Here is an 18800-nt window from a genome sequence, read left to right as displayed (position 1 = left end):
CATTTTGCTGCTACCATCAGCAGTTATATTATCAATGAAAATAAGTGAGCCATAAAATAAGTTTGGCAGCCATACATGGCCAGGCCATAACACCCTCACCACCGTGTTTCACGGATGAGGTAGTATGCCCACAAGACCCTTTTCCAGAACTGTGGTTGCATTTTTAAGTACCTCTTGGCAAACTGTAATCTGGCCATCCTGGTTTGCATCTTGCAGTGTAGCCTCTGCATTTCTATTCTTGAAGTCTTCTGTGGACAGTGGTCATTGACAAATCCACCCCGGACTCCTGAGCAGTGTTTCTGATCTGTCGGACAGGTATTTGTGGATTTTACTTTATTAGAGAATTCTCCTGTCATCAGCTGTGGAGGTCCTCCTTGGCCTGCCAGTCCCTGCGATTAGTAAGCTCACCAGTGCTCTGTTTCTTCTTAATTGGTTTTGGTATGCCTAAGGTTTGGCTGATGTCTCTAACCATTTCATTCTTGTTTCTAAGTCTCATAATGGCTCCTTTGACTTTCATTGGCACAACTTTGGTCCTCATGTTGATACACAGCAATTATAGTTTCCAAAGGTGAACGAAAGACTAGGTGCTGAGAGCTCTCTTATACCTGCATTAAGGAGGAAATTAAACACACACAGTGTGTCTCAATGCGAGTTCTGCTTTGTTTGTCACAAAGATTTTTGACTGGGGATGCGCGGTTAAGGGTGATGCCCTGCCGTTTTTCGTCAGAGAGATTCTTGATGGTTGCAGAAATCTGCCACTGACATTAACAAGCAACACAATCAGCAATTGTATTTTTGGGGCAAAGCAAATATTTGTGACACAATGCCATCCCACCCCTCCTAGATCCGGCCTAGCTGTTATATTTGGCTTTGAATTTTAATTTTTAAAAAATGTATATTCACAATGGCTTAGTCGTGTCATTTGTTGAAAAGTCCAATGTGATAACTTGCCCCCTATAACTTGCCCCACTGATGGGACAGGTTGTCACAAGTACACACCCGCTATATATCTGTCTATAACTCTATACTGAAATAAGATATGAAGATACAATTAACACAATATATGTGCCTGAGACTTCATTCTTTCATTTGTATTTCATTTCATTTATTCCACTGTGATGTATTGTGCCAGAGAAATTTAAGAAAGAGTGAAAATTGTGACCATATGCCCTGCTCTCTCCTACCACAGCAAATACACCAACATAGTTATACAAGGGTAATTTATTACAAGCAATATAATTTCAATAGATCAATATAAAAGTGAGGACGGAATGTTAAAAAAGCTATTCAACACGTTGTAAAATGGCAATGGTTAGTTAGCATCGGTTCAGACTGTAGAAATAAGTAACTCCCAGCTAGCCAAATATTTTGCTCCAGCAGTCCGTAGATACTGTCGACAACGAGCTACGCCCTCTTGATGTATACGTCATCCATACGTCAGGCGATATTTTCTGGAAAATGTAGTCCATTTAAATCATGTAGGAAAGTTGTGTAGTCAGTGGTTGCTATTTCATGAACTTCGTTTCCCACAATGCTGCGTTGACTAATAGTGCCCAGTTATTCTCTAGGCCGGGTTGGTTAAATGGTGGCTGTCTTGAGGGCCGCTGTCTGTATGACATTGTGCCTGTGTGTGGCAGGGTAGCTTGCAACCTCATTCATTTTGACAGGTGCCTGTATTGCTGAACCATGGAAGCCCTGATCCCTGTTATAAACAAACTTCAAGACGTCTTCAACACAGTGGGAGCAGATATAATACAGTTGCCGCAGATTGCAGTAGTTGGAACACAGGTAAAGAGCACACATTGATACTGGTTAGCAAGCTAATATAGCAACGATATGTAGCGCTAGCTACCTAGTTAGCTATTGTTTTACCAACGACTTCGAAACAGTAGCTAACTAGCCAGCTGAAAGGGCAGTTATTTTTGTTTATTCTAGCAAGCTTGACAATGCTATGCTTAAAGGGTAGCTGTGACAAAGCCATTGTCCCAAAAATACAAATGTCCGCAGTTACTTTTGCTTTCATGTGTGACGTGTTTTCTGTTCGCTACTAGATAGCTAGCTAGCTTATTTCTATCTTTATATTTTATCTGCATACGGCACTTGATACGTATGATGGCATCTGCCGTTTCCTTCAACCGCAGCTCTTCGTTAGACCGTTTGCTAGCTAGCGAATAACTTGGGTATTTGCAGGAAGAACATAATTCATCGTTCCCCGTAACGCAGCTAGCTATTTATGCATTTTTTAGAAATGGTTGAAAAAACGTAGCTAGCTAACTTAACCGATGTACAATGCCGGACAGTGCAGCTGGCAAGCTAAGAAAAACTGTTCTTTCTACTATGAAAGCTGTGGGTAGCTGATTTGGTCGTTAAGGTCAAACATAGATGGGGAACTTGCATTTGGAAACCGGCTGTCACCACACATTTGTGTTAGCCTAGCTAGTTAATGCACTAACATTCAGTAAAATATGTACAACCCAACATCTGAGTTAGTTCTTTTTGTGCATACTCCCGCCGTGTAAGCCACTAGGCGGGCAACCGATAAGAACGGGACGCGGTGGTGTATTGTAGGATTGATTACTGTGGTCGTGTGATCTCAGTTAATTAGAGCTGATGAAATCCTTGCCTTTTTCTAACGTAAACCTGCACCTCTAGACTTCACCTCCCAGAAGCCTCTCTGCAAAATAGTTTGCAAAAAAACATAATCCATTGTGAATAATGAGGTGCACAAGGAGATGATCTCACTGAAGTGGAGATTTTAAAATGTTCTAAATCTGGAGCATAGGCTTTAACCTGGACTCTGTTTAGTGGACGTGTCTGTCGTTCCTTTGGCAAGGATGTGCGGCACAGATTGCAGGCAAAATTAGGACAACCTGTCTGTACTACGTGCTTGTCTTATTATGTAGGCTACCATTTTCTTGCATATAGCACGCCACACACACACACACACACACACACACACACACACACACACACACACACACACATGTGCATGCGCACACACAGGCACAACCAGGTATAGCATATTTCTCATATTCTCTAGTGTTTAGTGCTGATGTGTTGCTTTAAGCCAAAATGAAATGTTCACAGTCCTACTGATGTGCCATATATAGCATTTCATTTCACTGTAGAAATTACAGTGGAGTAATTGCATGGGCAACTCAATGGGTAGGTAATGACTGATTATATAAAATGATGGCTCATCCCCAAGATTTTTTTGTTTGTTTTTTTGTATGAAATATTCATAATCTTCAGAGCAGCGGAAAGAGTTCAGTGTTGGAGAGCCTGGTTGGCCGGGACCTGTTGCCGCGGGGGACGGGCATTGTGACACGACGTCCTCTGATCCTGCAGCTGGTACACGTGGACTCCGATGACCGCAGGAAGACCAGCGAAGAGAACGGTACCTAACCCTTCCCCACCGCCGACGAACTCCTGTGGCCTTCCCTGTTTACTGGGAGTTCTCTTTCTTTTTCTCTCTTTCCGTTCCTCTGTGTATGTACATGTGTGTATGTGTGTGTGAGAGTGTGTCTGTCAGATTAACTAAATAATATTTATTTACATTAATAAACACAAGTAAAATGTGCCAGATTTAGCCATTAGGGCTCATTTTCTTCTGTAGTCCGTGGGCAGGTTGCTGGAAAAACAAAAAAGTCGTGACATAATAACCCATACATGGCAACAAATAGGCATTTGGACATTCCCTTCTGTCTCTGGTTCAGTGTTACCCTGGTGGTCAGCAGTTTAAAAGCCCAGCTGATGTCAGTGTTTGTTTTGTAGTGCTCCTCTGAAGCTGTTGTAGTGCTGTTTGAGTGCTGGATAGCAGGTCTGAAAAATCAACATCTTTACAACATCTTTGTACAGATAAGCAAATAATTCAGTATAACATCTTGAGACCTGCTAGTGTCTTGGATGATGAAATCATGTTGTAGTGAAAATATTTATATTACATTACATTACATTATTGGCATTTGGCAGACGCGCTTATCCAGAGCGACGTACAACTAAGTGCATACCCATAACCAGGGCTAAGTGCGCTGAAAGACCCTAGAGGGAAGTACAATTTCAACTGCTACCTGTACAACAAAGATAAGGACGAGGGCCTTTTTTTTTTTTTTTTTTTTTTTTGGGAGAACAAAGAAACAAACAAACGGAGCAAAAGTGACCAAAGTTAACTATCCAAACACTGCTTACCTAGCCAACTAAAAATACCGATACACAAAGCAAGTCACAGAGACAACAATTAAGGTTCACAGGGAGGTAGGGAGGGATGGGGAGAGGTGCTGCTTGAAGAGGTGTGTCTTCAGCTTACGCTTGAAGGTGGGGAGAGATTCTACAGTTCTGACCTCAACGGGGAGTTCGTTCCACCACCATGGAGCCAGAACAGACAGTAGTCGTGAGCGTGAGGTGGAGGTTCGGAGAGGGGGAGGTGCCAAGCGGCCTGTGGAGGCTGAAGGAAGAGGTCTGGCAGGGGTGTAGGGTCTGATGATTTTTTGTAGATAAGCTGGGGAAGACCCTTTAACTGCTTGGAAGGCTAGCACCAATGTTTTGAATTTTGAATATATTTATTGAATGTTTCATGTAGTGTAGGTTTCAGGAAAGCTTAATATATTGTTCTTGAGATTAAGACCAGAGTCACATTGCCCCTACAGGGGTTGAAAAATGAATAACCAAGTCTTCAGTGGAAAGAAATGTCAATGTGAAATGCCTATAACAATGAGTGAATATGAGACAAAGTCACATATTTGTCACTGCCTCTTTTACACAACAAAGGCAGTTTCTGGTGAGCTAGCTTCTCTCTGCACGGAGGCGGTCTTTATCATTTGGCACTTCCTGAGAACAAAAGTTGGTCTTGAACTTAATCACGTGATCACGTGAACTTAATGCAATTTCTTCATCGGCGACTTCAGAATGTCTGTTTAGCAAAGCTCATCATGAAAATTCAAACGAGAGCCTTGGGCCCATTGTTACAGAAATGCATGTCGTTTTTTTTCGTGTAAAATTCTAAATGAAGCCGCAATGAAGGCTTGTACTGCCTGAACAAAGTACATCTGTAGATGACAAACGCATGCTACTTATTTATTTCAAATATTGTATTGCACAATTAAATGAATGGTTTTGACATTTAAGCTACCTTCAATCCACATGAAAAATGCCCTGCTTTGAATGAACTTAAACGGCCATGTATTCAAACCACCACCACCGCAGTGCAGTTAATGTTTGCATGAATGTGTCGCATAAATGTATTTGAGTCACTCAGCTTTCAGAATCGGCTGTGGGGCAGCCTGCAGCCTTGTCGCTAAGGTAACCGACTGGGATCCAGGAGGTTGGCGGCTCAAGCCTTGGTGTAGCCACGATAAGATTCGAGCAAGGCCCTTTGGATTAAAGAGTCAGCTTGATAACCTATTATTGTTGTTATTATTATTATTATTATTATTATTATTATTATTATAGATACTTGTGTGATTTACACGATTGGGATGTGCAACCAGACCTAAACCCTAGTTCTGTGGGTGATCGGCAGATCCACTAAGGACTGCACATTTCTTACTGCTGTCCAGGAGCTGTGGCCAACCTCTCTCTGTCATTTCTCCCAACCCGCAGACCCCGGCACATGGACCAATTACAAAGGTCTCCTCCTCTTCTGGTTCCTGTCTGATTGGCTTCTTTTCTTCTTCTTTTCTTCCCTTTTTTTCCTGTTTGGCTCCTTCCTTGTCTTAATATCTTCATTTTATTTTAAATTTTGTCTGGTTTTGGGCTGAACTTGAATGTGAAATGGGTCACTGTGATTTTATTTATTTAATTATTTATTTATTTTTGAAGGCTTGCCGCACTGCCTTGTACGAACACGCTAAAGAGCATCTGGATTCATTACACGCAGTTCCCATAATCCCACAGGGGAATCTCAGCTCGCTGTTGGAGTGTTCTCATTATCATTTGAAAAAGAATCACATTTGTGTATATTATTTCCTCTTAAATAATGAGTTTGGAGCTGGACTTTGGCTGAAAAATGCCTCCCTCAATGGCTACTTAAATCAGAATGGCTAGTAGCGGTTAGTCATTCTTATGTCATATCATTTTTTAAATATGTTCATATAGAATTATTATTACAGTTAAAGTAATATAGGATTTTAAAGCAAAAGTTGAATTCAAAACTCTTTATTTTTCTCATTTTTGACTCCTTGCTGCTTAAATCATATTACATATTGCAGCTTGTCATTATTGCATATTTATTATTAGAAGTAGCCTTTGTGCTTATTACATTCTGCGAATCGTAACAAATTTCTGATGAAATTTCTTTTCGCATGGTGCGTGTTTGGTCCGTAGAATGTTACCAAACATAATACAGGGGGGTATTTCATGAAGCAGGATTAACAAGTTATCTGGATAACTGCACTGAGTAAGACTCGGAAACGCTCAAATCTGGAACGTGGACTGAAGTAAAAAGAGCTGTTCGGGTTTTGCTCTGTGAAGTTATCCAGCTGAGTCTGTAGTCCGCAATATTTGTGAAATCCCGCCCAGGTGTCAGAATCCAGTCCTGGAGAGCCGAAATGTCAGCTCCAGCTAGTTATTTTCTTTGGTCATTGGGTAACAAATCCACTCACCTTGTTATGAAGGCCTTCACTGCCTACTGCAGGAAAGGAAACCGCATATACCGACAGGACTCTAATTTGAGACCCCTGCTGGAGAATGTTTGTGCTTCTCATGATTCAGTGCGCTTCTTTCTTTGCCGCTTGCTTTTGGAAAGTTTTTGTGCTACTGACATGAGCCAAAATCGCGAATGTTTTCATTTGGCCGCGCAAATCCGCTTGGAAATAGATCCGTGGAAATCCGTGTTCCTGGCCGTGCTCGCACAGAACACGGATCGGATTCCATCGGAACATTTCCAGCGGAGATCGAAAACGCAAAGGCAACAGAGGTCGTCTGCAGCCCTGCTACGAGGGGCAGGCTGGCCTGTCAACAACCAGGCCACTCCCCTCCACCACACTGTGTTGACCTGTTGGTGACGGCACGCCCCCATGTCCCTCCCCCAAAGGCGGGGCTTGTGTCCATGATTCTAATGCCTTGCTTGTTTCCACAGGAGTAGATGGAGAAGAATGGGGAAAATTTCTGCACACAAAAAACAAGGTATGTGGTTTTTTCTTTTTCAAGATAAAGCTAGCTGGAGTGACTTACCTGTTATGATAACTGGTAACAAATAGACACTTTTTAAAAAGGTTTCATTCCTCAGAGCAAAAATAAGTGCTTCTTTAAATGTCTGTACTCACTTTCCCCTGCTTATTGAGATTATCATGTGAGATCATATCAATTGCTGTCCATAAAACACTCTTTCTGCAGGAAGATTTTTGGCTGCTGGTATAGCATCTCGAGGCACTTCATATGTACACTCTTGTACCCATGATAACCAAATCTGTGCCCTGGGGCAAGTACTACAATAGCCTTTTTCTTGCGGTAGACCAGCTGGTTATGCTAGGGGAATCTTTGCACTGGACGGTGCTGTAAATGGCCTGATTGTGCCGAGTTTATCTGTTTAGTAAAAGAGGCTTTTTTCCAATTTATTCATTTTTTTCAGATCTACACAGATTTTGACGAAATCAGGCAAGAAATCGAACAAGAAACCGAAAGGATTTCTGGCAATAACAAGGTGAGAGAGATATGGCAACTAGGTGAATTTTCACTGAACTTTGGAGTCTTTGGAGTCACTGTGGAGAAATGAACGTAGCATGAGTAGGTATATTTACAAACCCCATCCACATAGTTAATGCAAACATAAATCCTGTGTGCTATGACTGAAACGATTTCTAGCTGGCTCCTTATCTGTGTTTTCATTGAAGTTCTCAGAAGTTGTCCCTCCTCTCTTGCGCTCAGTAAATGTGTGTTGTGTTTGCTCCCCCAGGGTATCAGCGACGAGCCAATTCACCTGAAGATCTTCTCCCCTCATGTGGTGAACCTGACGCTGGTGGACCTGCCCGGCATCACAAAGGTATCTTCTCAGCCCTGTGAGCTAGTTTACATCATCGCAGAATGTGATGTGATGTCAGGTCAACGAGTGGGGCGCACGTATGCTCCTGAGAATGTTGCTGTGGAAACCCAGAGTGGAATTGGCCTGGCCTCACTATCTGGGTACTCAACAGCACCAGCCCATGCATAGGTGTCTGGGCGGGCCTCAAATGTGACAGAGGTCAGAGGTGAGTAGACAAAGGTCTGGGCTCAGACGAGTGACAGTCATGATGCAGGCAGTTTGAAGCGAGTCAGAAGGGTCGGGACAGCGACGGCGATCAGAGCAGTGACCTTTCTGATGATCAATATCAGGTCAGATGTGTAACAGAATTCTGGGCAGGTACAGTGGTCACAGCCGCGACTCAGGGGCACTCAGGGGCATTGGTGTCCAGGGCATTGGTGATGTCCAGGGCAGTGGACACCAGGCTTGCTATGTTGCCAGGGGCAAATATTATGAACAGGCAAGATGGCCAATTGTGGGGGTGATTGGCTCGAGAAACTTTGGAAAGATTTGCGCAACGTGATGACAGTGGAGGTTGTTCAAAACGGCCCCATGGGATTTTCTCCCGAGGGCTTCCGGTCTGTAGAATGTTCTCTGTGTGTGTGTCCCAGGTGCCGGTGGGGGATCAGCCCAAAGACATCGAGATCCAGATCAGAGAGCTCATCCTCAAGCACATCAGCAACCCCAACTGCATCATCCTGGCCGTCACGGCCGCCAACACCGACATGGCCACCTCCGAGGCACTCAAAGTGGCCCGAGAGGTGGACCCCGATGGTCAGTGTTCCCCTCTGACCTCTGACCCCTGCACCCCTCAGTCGCTCAGAGAGTACCTTTAGACACCACTCTGTGTCCAGCCTTCTACTGGCATCCAATTGGCCAACTGATCTGCTTCTCTGAAGACCTGGCCTGGATAGCACTTCTGTTCACAGTGCCTTGATCATACGTAGACCCCTTAATTCAGGGGTGTCCACCCCTATTCAAAAAGGGCCGGTGTGGATGCAGGTTTTTGTTTTCGCTCAGCAGTAATAAATCTGATTCTACCCATCATTGTTTTGATTGAAGTCAAAGATTAATAGCTCATTAAATGTGGGGCAGCCTATAGCCTAGTAGCTAAGGTACTTTACTAGGGTGGTGGTTCAAGCCCTTGAGCAAGGCCTTTAACTCCACATTGCTCCAGGGGGGATTAGCCCCTTTCAGTCTAATCAACTGTAAGTTCCTTCTAAAAGTCGCAGATTGCGTAAAAGCATCTGCTAAATAACTAACGGAATGTAAAATGATAGACACATTTGCGTTGTGTCCTGTGTCCGCCCCTGTTTTAACGCAAACAGGAAGGAGAACTTTAGCCGTGGTGACCAAGCTGGACCTGATGGATGCGGGTACAGACGCCATGGACGTGCTGATGGGCCGAGTGATCCCGGTGAAACTGGGCCTGATTGGGGTCGTCAACAGGCACGTTGCTCTCTTTTGGTCACACCTTGAGACGGTGGTTTAGGCTATGTGATTTAGCTATTAGCTAGCTATGTGTTATTTAGCTTTAGCTGTGTGTTGTTTTGGATTTCTTTTCTGTGCTGTACTGATCTTAACTGATTCAATTGAGACTGCCAATAGCACCAGAAGGCACTTTTTGCGAGTATTTCATAGGTTCCAATGCAGCAGACAGGCTCTAAAGTGTAGGAAAGTATTTGAATCCAAAACGGAAATGTAATTGACCCAGGTCTGCTGAAAACCCATAATGGGTGAAGCTACTGCAAGCGGTCAATCGCTTGTTGAAACAGTACAGTGTTTTTGCACTCTGAAGTTGATTCATTGGTGTATGGTGGCTCTGTGAGTTCCTGTCTGATGGTGCGTTTCCTTCCCTGGCCTGTAGGAGTCAGTTGGACATCAACAATAAGAAGAGTGTGGCCGACGCTATTCGAGACGAACACGCCTTCCTGCAGAAGAAATACCCCTCTCTCGCCAACAGAAACGGAACAAAGTACCTAGCCAGGACGTTGAACAGGTGTGGAGACATTTTTTACTCTTATAGTAAGATGCATCTTTTTAAAAATGTTTTTACCGCAGGTTTAGATTAATCTCAGTTACCCCAAATTGAATTTAATTTAATTAAACGTTTGCGGTTTCCCCCACAGGCTGCTGATGCACCACATCCGGGACTGCCTCCCGGAGCTGAAGACGCGCATCAACGTGCTGGCCGCGCAGTACCAGTCCCTGCTCAGCAGCTACGGCGAGCCCGTGGAGGACAAGAGCGCCACCTTGCTGCAGCTCATCACCAAGTTCGCCGCAGAGTACTGCAACACCATCGAGGGGACCGCCAAGTACATCGAGACGGCCGAGCTGTGAGCGTCCGTCCGACACATTGCATTACAGTTAATTAGCTAATGCTTTTATCCAGAAGGACATGCAGTTGATTAGACTAGCCAGTCCCCCCCCCCCCCCGGAGCAATGTAGGGTTAAGGGCCTTGCTGAAGGGCCCAACAGCTGCACTGATCTTATCTTGGATCACCAACCTTCCAGGCTCCAGTCAAGCACCTGAGGCACTAGGCTGTAGGCTGTACCTGGTTAGGGTGGGCGTACATGATAGATTTTCCCATAGCTTACACCTAATTATTCATATATTATATTTAATCAGCCAATTGTGGGGCAGCAGTACACGCAGTAATATCCACATCTACCATCAGAATGGGGGAAAAAAAAAGTGAGAAGGAGACTCTTTCTTTAGAGGTATTCAATAACTGAGCTTGTGTACCTCCTATGGTATTCATGTGTTTTTGAAAGTCTGAAAATCATGAATTTTCATAACTATATCATAGTGCTCAGTCCTGATTCTATGAACGTAAGGGAACTGTAATATGTAGATTGGCCGTCTCAGCTAAGCCTCTTCCACCTTCCAGTTTCCAACTGTGCCCCCCCCCCCCACACCTTTAAAAAATTGTTTTTATTATTATTATAAAACTTTTTTTTTTTTTTTTTTTTTTTTTTGCAAGCTCATAACATGTGGGCCTTCCTTTACTTGATTGACTTTTTCACACTGACACATTCAGGGAGTGAAGATTTTGGGGGTTGATATCTGCTGCTAACCTCTGAGGAAGCTGGACATCTTGCTGGTCTTCAGAGTCTTTGGTTCGGTCTACAGCTACTCTGGCATTTTTTACATTTTATTCACTGATTTCAGGATGATTCTGCTTCTGCCTTCTGGTCTTTGGACTTCAATTTCTGTTTTGTGGGACTGTGTTGGGAGACAGACAATGTGGTTTGGCACTTTCTTTCATTTGTTTATTTTGTGACTGTCCATGTCTTTCATGTAGTTGACCCTCCTCTTTAGACTTAGACGTTGATTTGTATGTAGTAACTCAATAAACTTCTTTATATTCTTCCTTGTGGGTTGTACAGTTTGATAAACATTGATCCAACAGGTTGCTCTGCCAATCAATGAATTTGGCAATTTATTTGATTATTGATATCCTTTGGTAATAATTAACCAATGAAAGTGATTACATTTATTTTACACATTGGATAAGGGTTTTAACAATTGATGCGCTTGCGTTCGGTGTTCAGAGTGCTGAACGTTAAACGAGGGTGTTAATTGTTGAAACTGCCTGTATTCGGAAATTAATCGTATTTCACCTTAAACATAACTTCCCTGACATGATAGCGTAGACCAGCCATCATCAAATCTGGGCCTCAAATCCAAATTCAGTTTGTATTAGTGCTTCTGACTGTATTCACACGTGACTCCCAGGTGAAGGGAAAACCAGGTAGTTCTCGGCCATCGGGGACCGTGATTTGATGATCCCTGGCATAGACGATACTAGCTCTTGACCAGACTCACCTCATTTGTGTCTTAATTTGCAGATGTGGTGGGGCCAGAATCTGTTACATATTCCACGAGACGTTTGGCCGGACACTGGAGTCGGTGGATCCTCTGGGAGGACTCACCACCATAGACGTTCTGACGGCGATCCGGAATGCCACGGTGAGCTGGGTGGCTGTGTTCTCTAGTGTCTGTGGTGCGTGTCACAGGGGCTGCTGGGTAAAGGTGTTTCCCTCGCCCCTGTAGGGCCCCCGTCCCGCCCTGTTCGTGCCCGAGGTGTCCTTCGAGCTGCTGGTGAAGAGGCAGGTGAAGCGTCTGGAGGAGCCCAGCTTGCGCTGTGTGGAGCTGGTGCACGAGGAGATGCAGCGAATCATCCAGCACTGCAGCAACTACAGCACACAGGTACTGTACTATACACATTGCAGCAACTACAGCACACAGGTACTATACATACTGCAGCAACTACGGCACACAGGTACTGTACTATACACACTGCAGCAACTACAGCACACAGGTACTATACATACTGCAGCAACTACAGCACACAGGTAATATACATACTGCAGCAACTACGGCACACAGGTACTGTACTATACACACTGCAGCAACTACAGCACACAGGTACTATACATACTGCAGCAACTACAGCACACAGGTACTATACATACTGCAGCAACTACAGCACACAGGTACTATACATACTGCAGCAACTACAGCACACAGCTACTATACATACTGCAGCAACTACGGCACACAGGTACTATACATACTGCAGCAACTACAGCACACAGCTACTATACATACTGCAGCAACTACAGCACACAGGTACTGTACTATACATACTGCAGCAACTACAGCACACAGGTACTGTACTATACACACTGCAGCAACTACAGCACACAGGTACTGTACTACACACACTGCAGCAACTACAGCACACAGGTATTATACTATACACAGTGCAGCAACTACAGCACACAGGTACTATGCTATACACACTGCAGCAACTACAGCACACAGGTACTATACATACTGCAGCAACTACAGCACACTGGTACCATACTGTACACAGTGCAGCAACTGCAGCACACAGGTATTATACTATACACACTGCGGCATCTACAGCACACAGGTACTATATACACTGCCTATACTATTTACACTCTACTTGCTACATCACACAGGTACATTATCCTGTACCATCGCTATACTGCACTGTACTACACTACAGTATGCTTCACTACACTATACTGCACTGTACTACACTACAGTATGCTTCACTACACTATACTGCACTGTACTACACTACAGTATGCTTCACTACACTATACTCTACTCCCAGGAGCTGCTGAGGTTCCCAAAGCTCCATGATGCCATAGTGGAGGTAGTGACGTCACTCCTGAGGAAAAGGCTGCCGGTGACCAATGAGATGGTGAGAGACTGCCCTGTTATCACTCTACACACCCCATAGGGTCCCCCCATTTATATTTATTTATTTTTCTCCCTCTCCTCCTTTCGCCATCATTTCATTTATACATCTAATTCTTCTCATTCATTCATTTATCTGCCTCTGCCTTCATGTCCCTCCCCCTCTCCCTCTCGCTCTCGCTCCGTCTCTCTTTCAGTAATAGTCTCTAAGCAGCTCCTCTGTCTCCACTCTCTTGTGTTATGCCGTTTTCTTTGAGCAGGTCATGTGACTGTTCGTCAGACTCGTCATCCCCATGCCACACCCCACAGCGTCCTGACTCCGCCCCCGTTGTCTGTTTCAGGTTCATAACCTGGTGGCGATCGAGCTGGCGTACATCAACACCAAACACCCCGACTTCGCCGACGCCTGTGGCGTCATGAACAACAATATAGAGGTGAGGCCTGTGGGTGGGGGATGGCTCCACTGATTGGCTGGGTGATTACTTGATTAATTATTTGTTTGATTGATTCATCTTTGTGATGTTTAAAAGAAAAAAAGAAAAGAAACAAAACTGCACTACATGCATTCAAAACATGTATATGTGCTATGAAACAAAGCAGACCATTGAAAACAATAAGTATATAAACAGAAGTTGACCATAAATGGTTATTGGAGAAGCAGAGAAGTGCATGCTGGGATTGGGTAAGGATGGCTCACTCTGAAACCGCGGTGTGGGAAAACGAGTTTTTCGATTCTGCTGGAGGGCGTCTGAAGAGAACGGTGAAATGTAAAAATGATTTCCCCAATATGTTCGTCACATGCGGTGTAATGACTGCGTGATTCCTCCATTAGGAGCAGAGGAGGAACCGGATGAGAGAACTGCCCTCAGCTGTGCCACGTGACAAGGTACGGCTTTTAGCAGCCATTCAGGTTTTTTACCTAAAAGGTGCGAGTCTGCTTCACAATGAGGTCCAAAGAACATTGAGTCACTGAAGTACCCTCCTTCAGTGATACCTTTTCTCCTGACTGAAGACAAAAAGGCTGAAGCAATGGAAGCTGGTTTCTGCTCTCTCTTCCAGGCCTCTACTGTGCTCCCATTTTAACAGCGTCTGCTTCTCAAAAGTGACCTGTGCTAATTGGAATGCATTAGCGCGCTCCTTCACCGCTGAATATCTTCCAGACCTGGGCAGTGGTCCAGTCCGTTAAATGTTCTGCCACTCACACCTGGGGAAATCCCTTCAGAAACTGTTGTACGTTGCCCTTTCCGATCGTGGTTCAATCCGTTTGAAATGCAAGCAAAATAATAGCCAAAATAATAACAAACCTGCAGTCTTTGTGCAGTGAAATTGCCCAGAATGCTTTGCTGTAGCCACTGTTTGCAAGGGAAGTTTGCAAGGGCAGAACATTTAACGGATTGGACCAAAGCCCTGCATTTCTCTGTGTAGACGGTAGGTAGGGAGTGAAGCAGGCTGCTGCAGTGGATGCTATGGAGTCTGTCCTGTTGTCTGTTAGGGAGAAAGGGACCTCTTCATTCCTGTTTCTCCTCCGTACAGTCTCAGTTTCCTAGTAAAGTCGTAAATCTGAACCCTCGATTGAGGGTCAAAGGTCACGCATATGTCTCCTCTCTCTGTAGTCCTTAAAGGGCCCGAGTGGCCCCCCTGTCTCTGCTGGCGAGGCCCCAGCCCCCAGTGAAGCGGAGGGGGCCAAGGTGTGTGCCACCCGTTGCCTGCTGACGGCATGCTCCTTGCAGTGTTGTGATGACACACTCCCCTCCTTTGGCCTTCTGGGAAATGCGGTCCTTCCCATCCTTTCAGCATGTTAAGCTTGGCTCGTTTGCTAGTGAAGCACAGCAAGGGCAACCGTCAAGCACAGTCAAACAGCTCGGTTGGACAGCACAGGAATGTGTACCTGAGCTAGGCTACATCTAAGCGCGGTGCTGACTGTTGCTTAGTTGAGCTCAGTGAATTGCATTGATGACATCCCTAACAACTTGCGGCCAAGTACCCTGCTTTAACCCTTTAAGGTGTGAGATCACAAATGTGCGATTAGATCGTTCAGGTTTAGAACATTCTAACGCTGATGTAACAATCACTACTGGAATGTGAGGGCAATGGAGTTCTAGAACGGTGACTACCTGCCGAGGCCTCTGTGACCCTTGACCTTTGACCCCTCCCCAGGGTGCAGGGGGAGGCCTGCAGGGGGAGCAGGACTCCAGCTCTGGGTCCTGGAGGGGGAAGTTGAAGAAGGGGGAGGACGGGGCGATGGCGGACGAGCAGAATGGCAGACCCCCCCAGGCCCCCTTCCCGGCCAGTCCACTGAAGGGGCATGCAGTCAACCTGCTGGACGTGGTGCGTCCCTCTCCTCCTCTCTCTCTATCTCCATTTAACTCACCTCTCCCTCCCTCTTCGGGGGCCATAGTAATACCTCTCCTATTGTACACCGCAGTTTCAAACTCCAGCCCCCCTGTTCAAAGGGTGATTGGCTTGTGTTATTCTGTTGGTCAGTGATTGGCTTGTGCTGTTTTGTTGGTCAATGATTGGCTTGTGCTGTTTTGTTGGTCAATGATTGGCTCATGCTGTTTTGCTCATCACTGATTGGCTCTTCCTGTTTTGCTCATCACTGATTGATTCAATTGGTTTCATTGGTCTCTGATTGGCTCTCGTCGCTTGCAGCCTGTTCCGGTTGCCAGGAAGCTGTCTGCTCGGGAGCAGAGGGATTGTGAGGTCATAGAGAGGCTCATCAAGTCCTACTTCCTCATCGTCCGAAAAAACATCCAGGACAGGTACCATCCTAAGCCCTTTTATGTGTCCCTTATATGGTGTGTATGTCTGTGTCTGTGTCTGTGTCTGTGTCTGTGTCTGTGTCTGTGTCTGTGTCTGTGTCTGTGTCTGTGTCTGTGTGTAAATGTCCTCTCTCTCTCTGCAGCGTGCCCAAGGCGGTGATGCACTTCCTGGTGAACCACGTGAAGGACAGCCTGCAGAGTGAGCTGGTGGGGCAGCTGTACAAGGCAGGCCTGCTGGACGACCTGCTGACTGAGTCTGAGGACATGGCCCAGAGACGCAGCGAGGCCGCGGACATGCTGAAGGTAACCGCACGCACGCGCACACACACAGACACGCACACGCACGCACGCACACACACAGACACGCGCACACACGCACGCGCACACACGCACACACACACACGCACACACACACACACAGACACACACACAGACACACACACAGACACAGACACACACATATTCGCGAACACACCCACACGCGCACACACACACTCACGCGCACACATGTACATGCACACACACACACATATGCACGCACACACATGTACACGCACACACACACACACACACACTCACACACACTCTCTCTCGCACACACAAACTCACACCCATTTACACATGCGCACACACAGAAAATGCTGCCTGCCCACCCCTCTCCTCTGCCTCTCCCACAGGCCCTGCAGAAAGCCAGCCAGGTCATTGCTGAGATCCGAGAGACTCACCTGTGGTGAAGGACCCCCCCAAGATAAAAACGGAAACAAAGCTCTATGTACAGAGTCTGTGTACAGAGTCTATGGACAGCCAACTTAAAAACGCACTGTTGTAAACTGTTATGTGTGAAACATTATTTTATGTACTGTACAGACACGAAACAAAGGCCATAGTATATCGCACTTCGCCCACGTTCACCCCCCTTCCCGCGTGTCCGTGCCCGCTAAGAGGAATGTGTGTGCCCATAATGTAAGACCTGCTGTACTGCATCTTACCAGGGAATGTGTGCTGCAAATGTACCTTAAATTAAAAATCAAAATACAAAACTCCTCTGTGGTCCTGTGGGTTTCATTGTTGTACTGTAAACCTGCAAGCCCCCCTGTCTTGGTCTCTGTTCCGACTGAAGAAAAGAAATACAGGACACTTGATAGTTTTGTTGCAAACAAACAGCTCCATATTGTGTGTTTAATAGTGGATCAATGCATGCTCGTTGGTAAATGTATTCAGCAGCCTGAGATTTAAGTCATCAACTGTTAGGGTATAATTTGAATGTTATTGAACAAACCTCCCACTGATAACAGTATTTTTTTCAAAAATAAAAAAATTAAAACGCACTGTTTCAAATTATTACGCACAACAGATTTTCAAAACATTTTATAGGTTGTAAAAAAATGGTCATTTGTTGAATTTGCAGCATCATAGTTACTGAAATCAAAAGCTCTTTCAATCAAAAACATCTTAACAGGTCAAGTTACATTTTAACATAGGACCCCTTATTTGATAGCAGCTTCATAATCCTTGCATCCATTGAACTTGTGAGTTTCTGTGGAGTTTCTGCTTGAATTTCTTTGCAGGATGTCAGAATAGCCTCCCAGAGCTGCTGTTTGGATGTGAACTGCCTCCCACCCTCATAGATCTTTTGCCTGAGGATGCTCCAAAGGTTCTCAATAGGGTTGAGGTCAGGGGAGGATGGGGGCCACACCCTGAGTTTCTCTCCTTTTATGCCCATAGCAGCCAATGATGCAGAGGTATTTCTTGCAGCATGAGATGGTGCATTGTCATGCATGAAGATGATTTTGTTACGGAAAGCACGGTTCTTCTTTTTGTACCATGGAAGAAAGTGGTCAGTCAGAAACTCCACGTACTTTTCAGGTCATTTTCACACCTTCAGGGACCCTAAAGGGGCCGACCAGCTCTCTCCCCGTGATTCCGGCCCAAAACATGACTCCGCCACCTCCTTGCTGAAGTCGCAGCCATGGTGGCCGTCCACCAACCATCCACTGCTCCATCCATCTGGACCATCCAGGGTTGCACGGCACTCATCAGTGAACAAGACTGTTTGAAAATTAGTCTTCATGTATTTCTGGGCCCACTGCAGCCGTTTCTGCTTGTGAGCATTGGTTAGGGGTGGCCGGATAGAAGGTTCATGCATAACTGCAAGCCTCTGGAGGATCCTACACCTTGATGTTCGCGGGACTCCAGAGGCACCAGCAGCTTCAAATACCTGTTTGCTGCTTTGTAATGGCATTTTAGCAGCTGCTCTCTTAATCCGATGTTTTTGTCTGGCAGAAACCTTCCTCATTGTGCCTTTATCTGCACGAACCCGTGTGTGCTCTGAATCAGCCACAAATCTCTTAATAGTATGATGATCACGCTTAGGTTTTTGTGAAATATCTAAGGTTTTCATCCCTTTCCAAGGCATTGAACTATTTCATGCTTTTCGGCAGCAGAGAGATCCTTTATCTTTCCCATATTGCTTGAAAATGGTGGTCTGCTTAATAATGTGGAACGTCCTTCTTAAGTAGTTTTTCCTTTAATTGGGCTCACCTGGCAAACGAATTATCACAGGTGTCTGAGATTGATTTCAGTGATCCAAAGAGCCCCGAGACACAATACCATCCATGAGTTTAATTGAAAAACAAAACATTTAATCTTTATGACACTTAAATACAATTTGCATAATAATTTGGAATGAGGTGTATTAAAAAGAATAGGGAGAATATAATCAGGGTAGAAATGGTATAGAAAACAATGGTAGAGCTTTGTACCGTTTATATACAGCATATAGGCTTTCTGTATGCACATTTCA

General features: G+C 45.1%; 1 protein-coding gene across 4 annotated transcripts; it reads left to right on the top strand.

Moving 5' to 3' along the window:
- The first annotated feature begins 1537 nt into the window (after positions 1–1537).
- On the top strand, positions 1538–17040 carry LOC133134976 (dynamin-1-like protein). 4 transcript variants are annotated; one of them, XM_061251648.1, is made up of 20 exons: positions 1538–1788; positions 3253–3397; positions 5599–5625; positions 7076–7122; positions 7568–7639; positions 7892–7978; positions 8608–8770; positions 9325–9445; positions 9864–9995; positions 10126–10332; positions 11849–11969; positions 12054–12209; positions 13150–13239; positions 13577–13669; positions 14068–14121; positions 14849–14923; positions 15393–15563; positions 15888–15997; positions 16141–16300; positions 16675–17040. In XM_061251648.1, exons 1-20 carry the CDS (start codon positions 1687–1689, stop codon positions 16729–16731), a joined length of 2190 nt encoding a protein of 729 aa, XP_061107632.1. In that variant the 5' UTR covers positions 1538–1686; the 3' UTR covers positions 16732–17040. The 4 variants fall into 4 exon arrangements, with proteins under 4 accessions (XP_061107632.1, XP_061107633.1, XP_061107634.1 ...); XM_061251649.1 differs by lacking the exon at positions 5599–5625 and having other exon boundaries at positions 1539–1788; XM_061251650.1 differs by lacking the exon at positions 14849–14923 and having other exon boundaries at positions 1539–1788.
- The last annotated feature ends 1760 nt before the right edge of the window (positions 17041–18800 follow it).

Source organism: Conger conger, chromosome 8, assembly GCF_963514075.1.
Source record: "Conger conger chromosome 8, fConCon1.1, whole genome shotgun sequence".
Taxonomy (NCBI): domain Eukaryota; kingdom Metazoa; phylum Chordata; class Actinopteri; order Anguilliformes; family Congridae; genus Conger; species Conger conger.
This window is presented reverse-complemented; position numbering and strand designations above follow the sequence as displayed.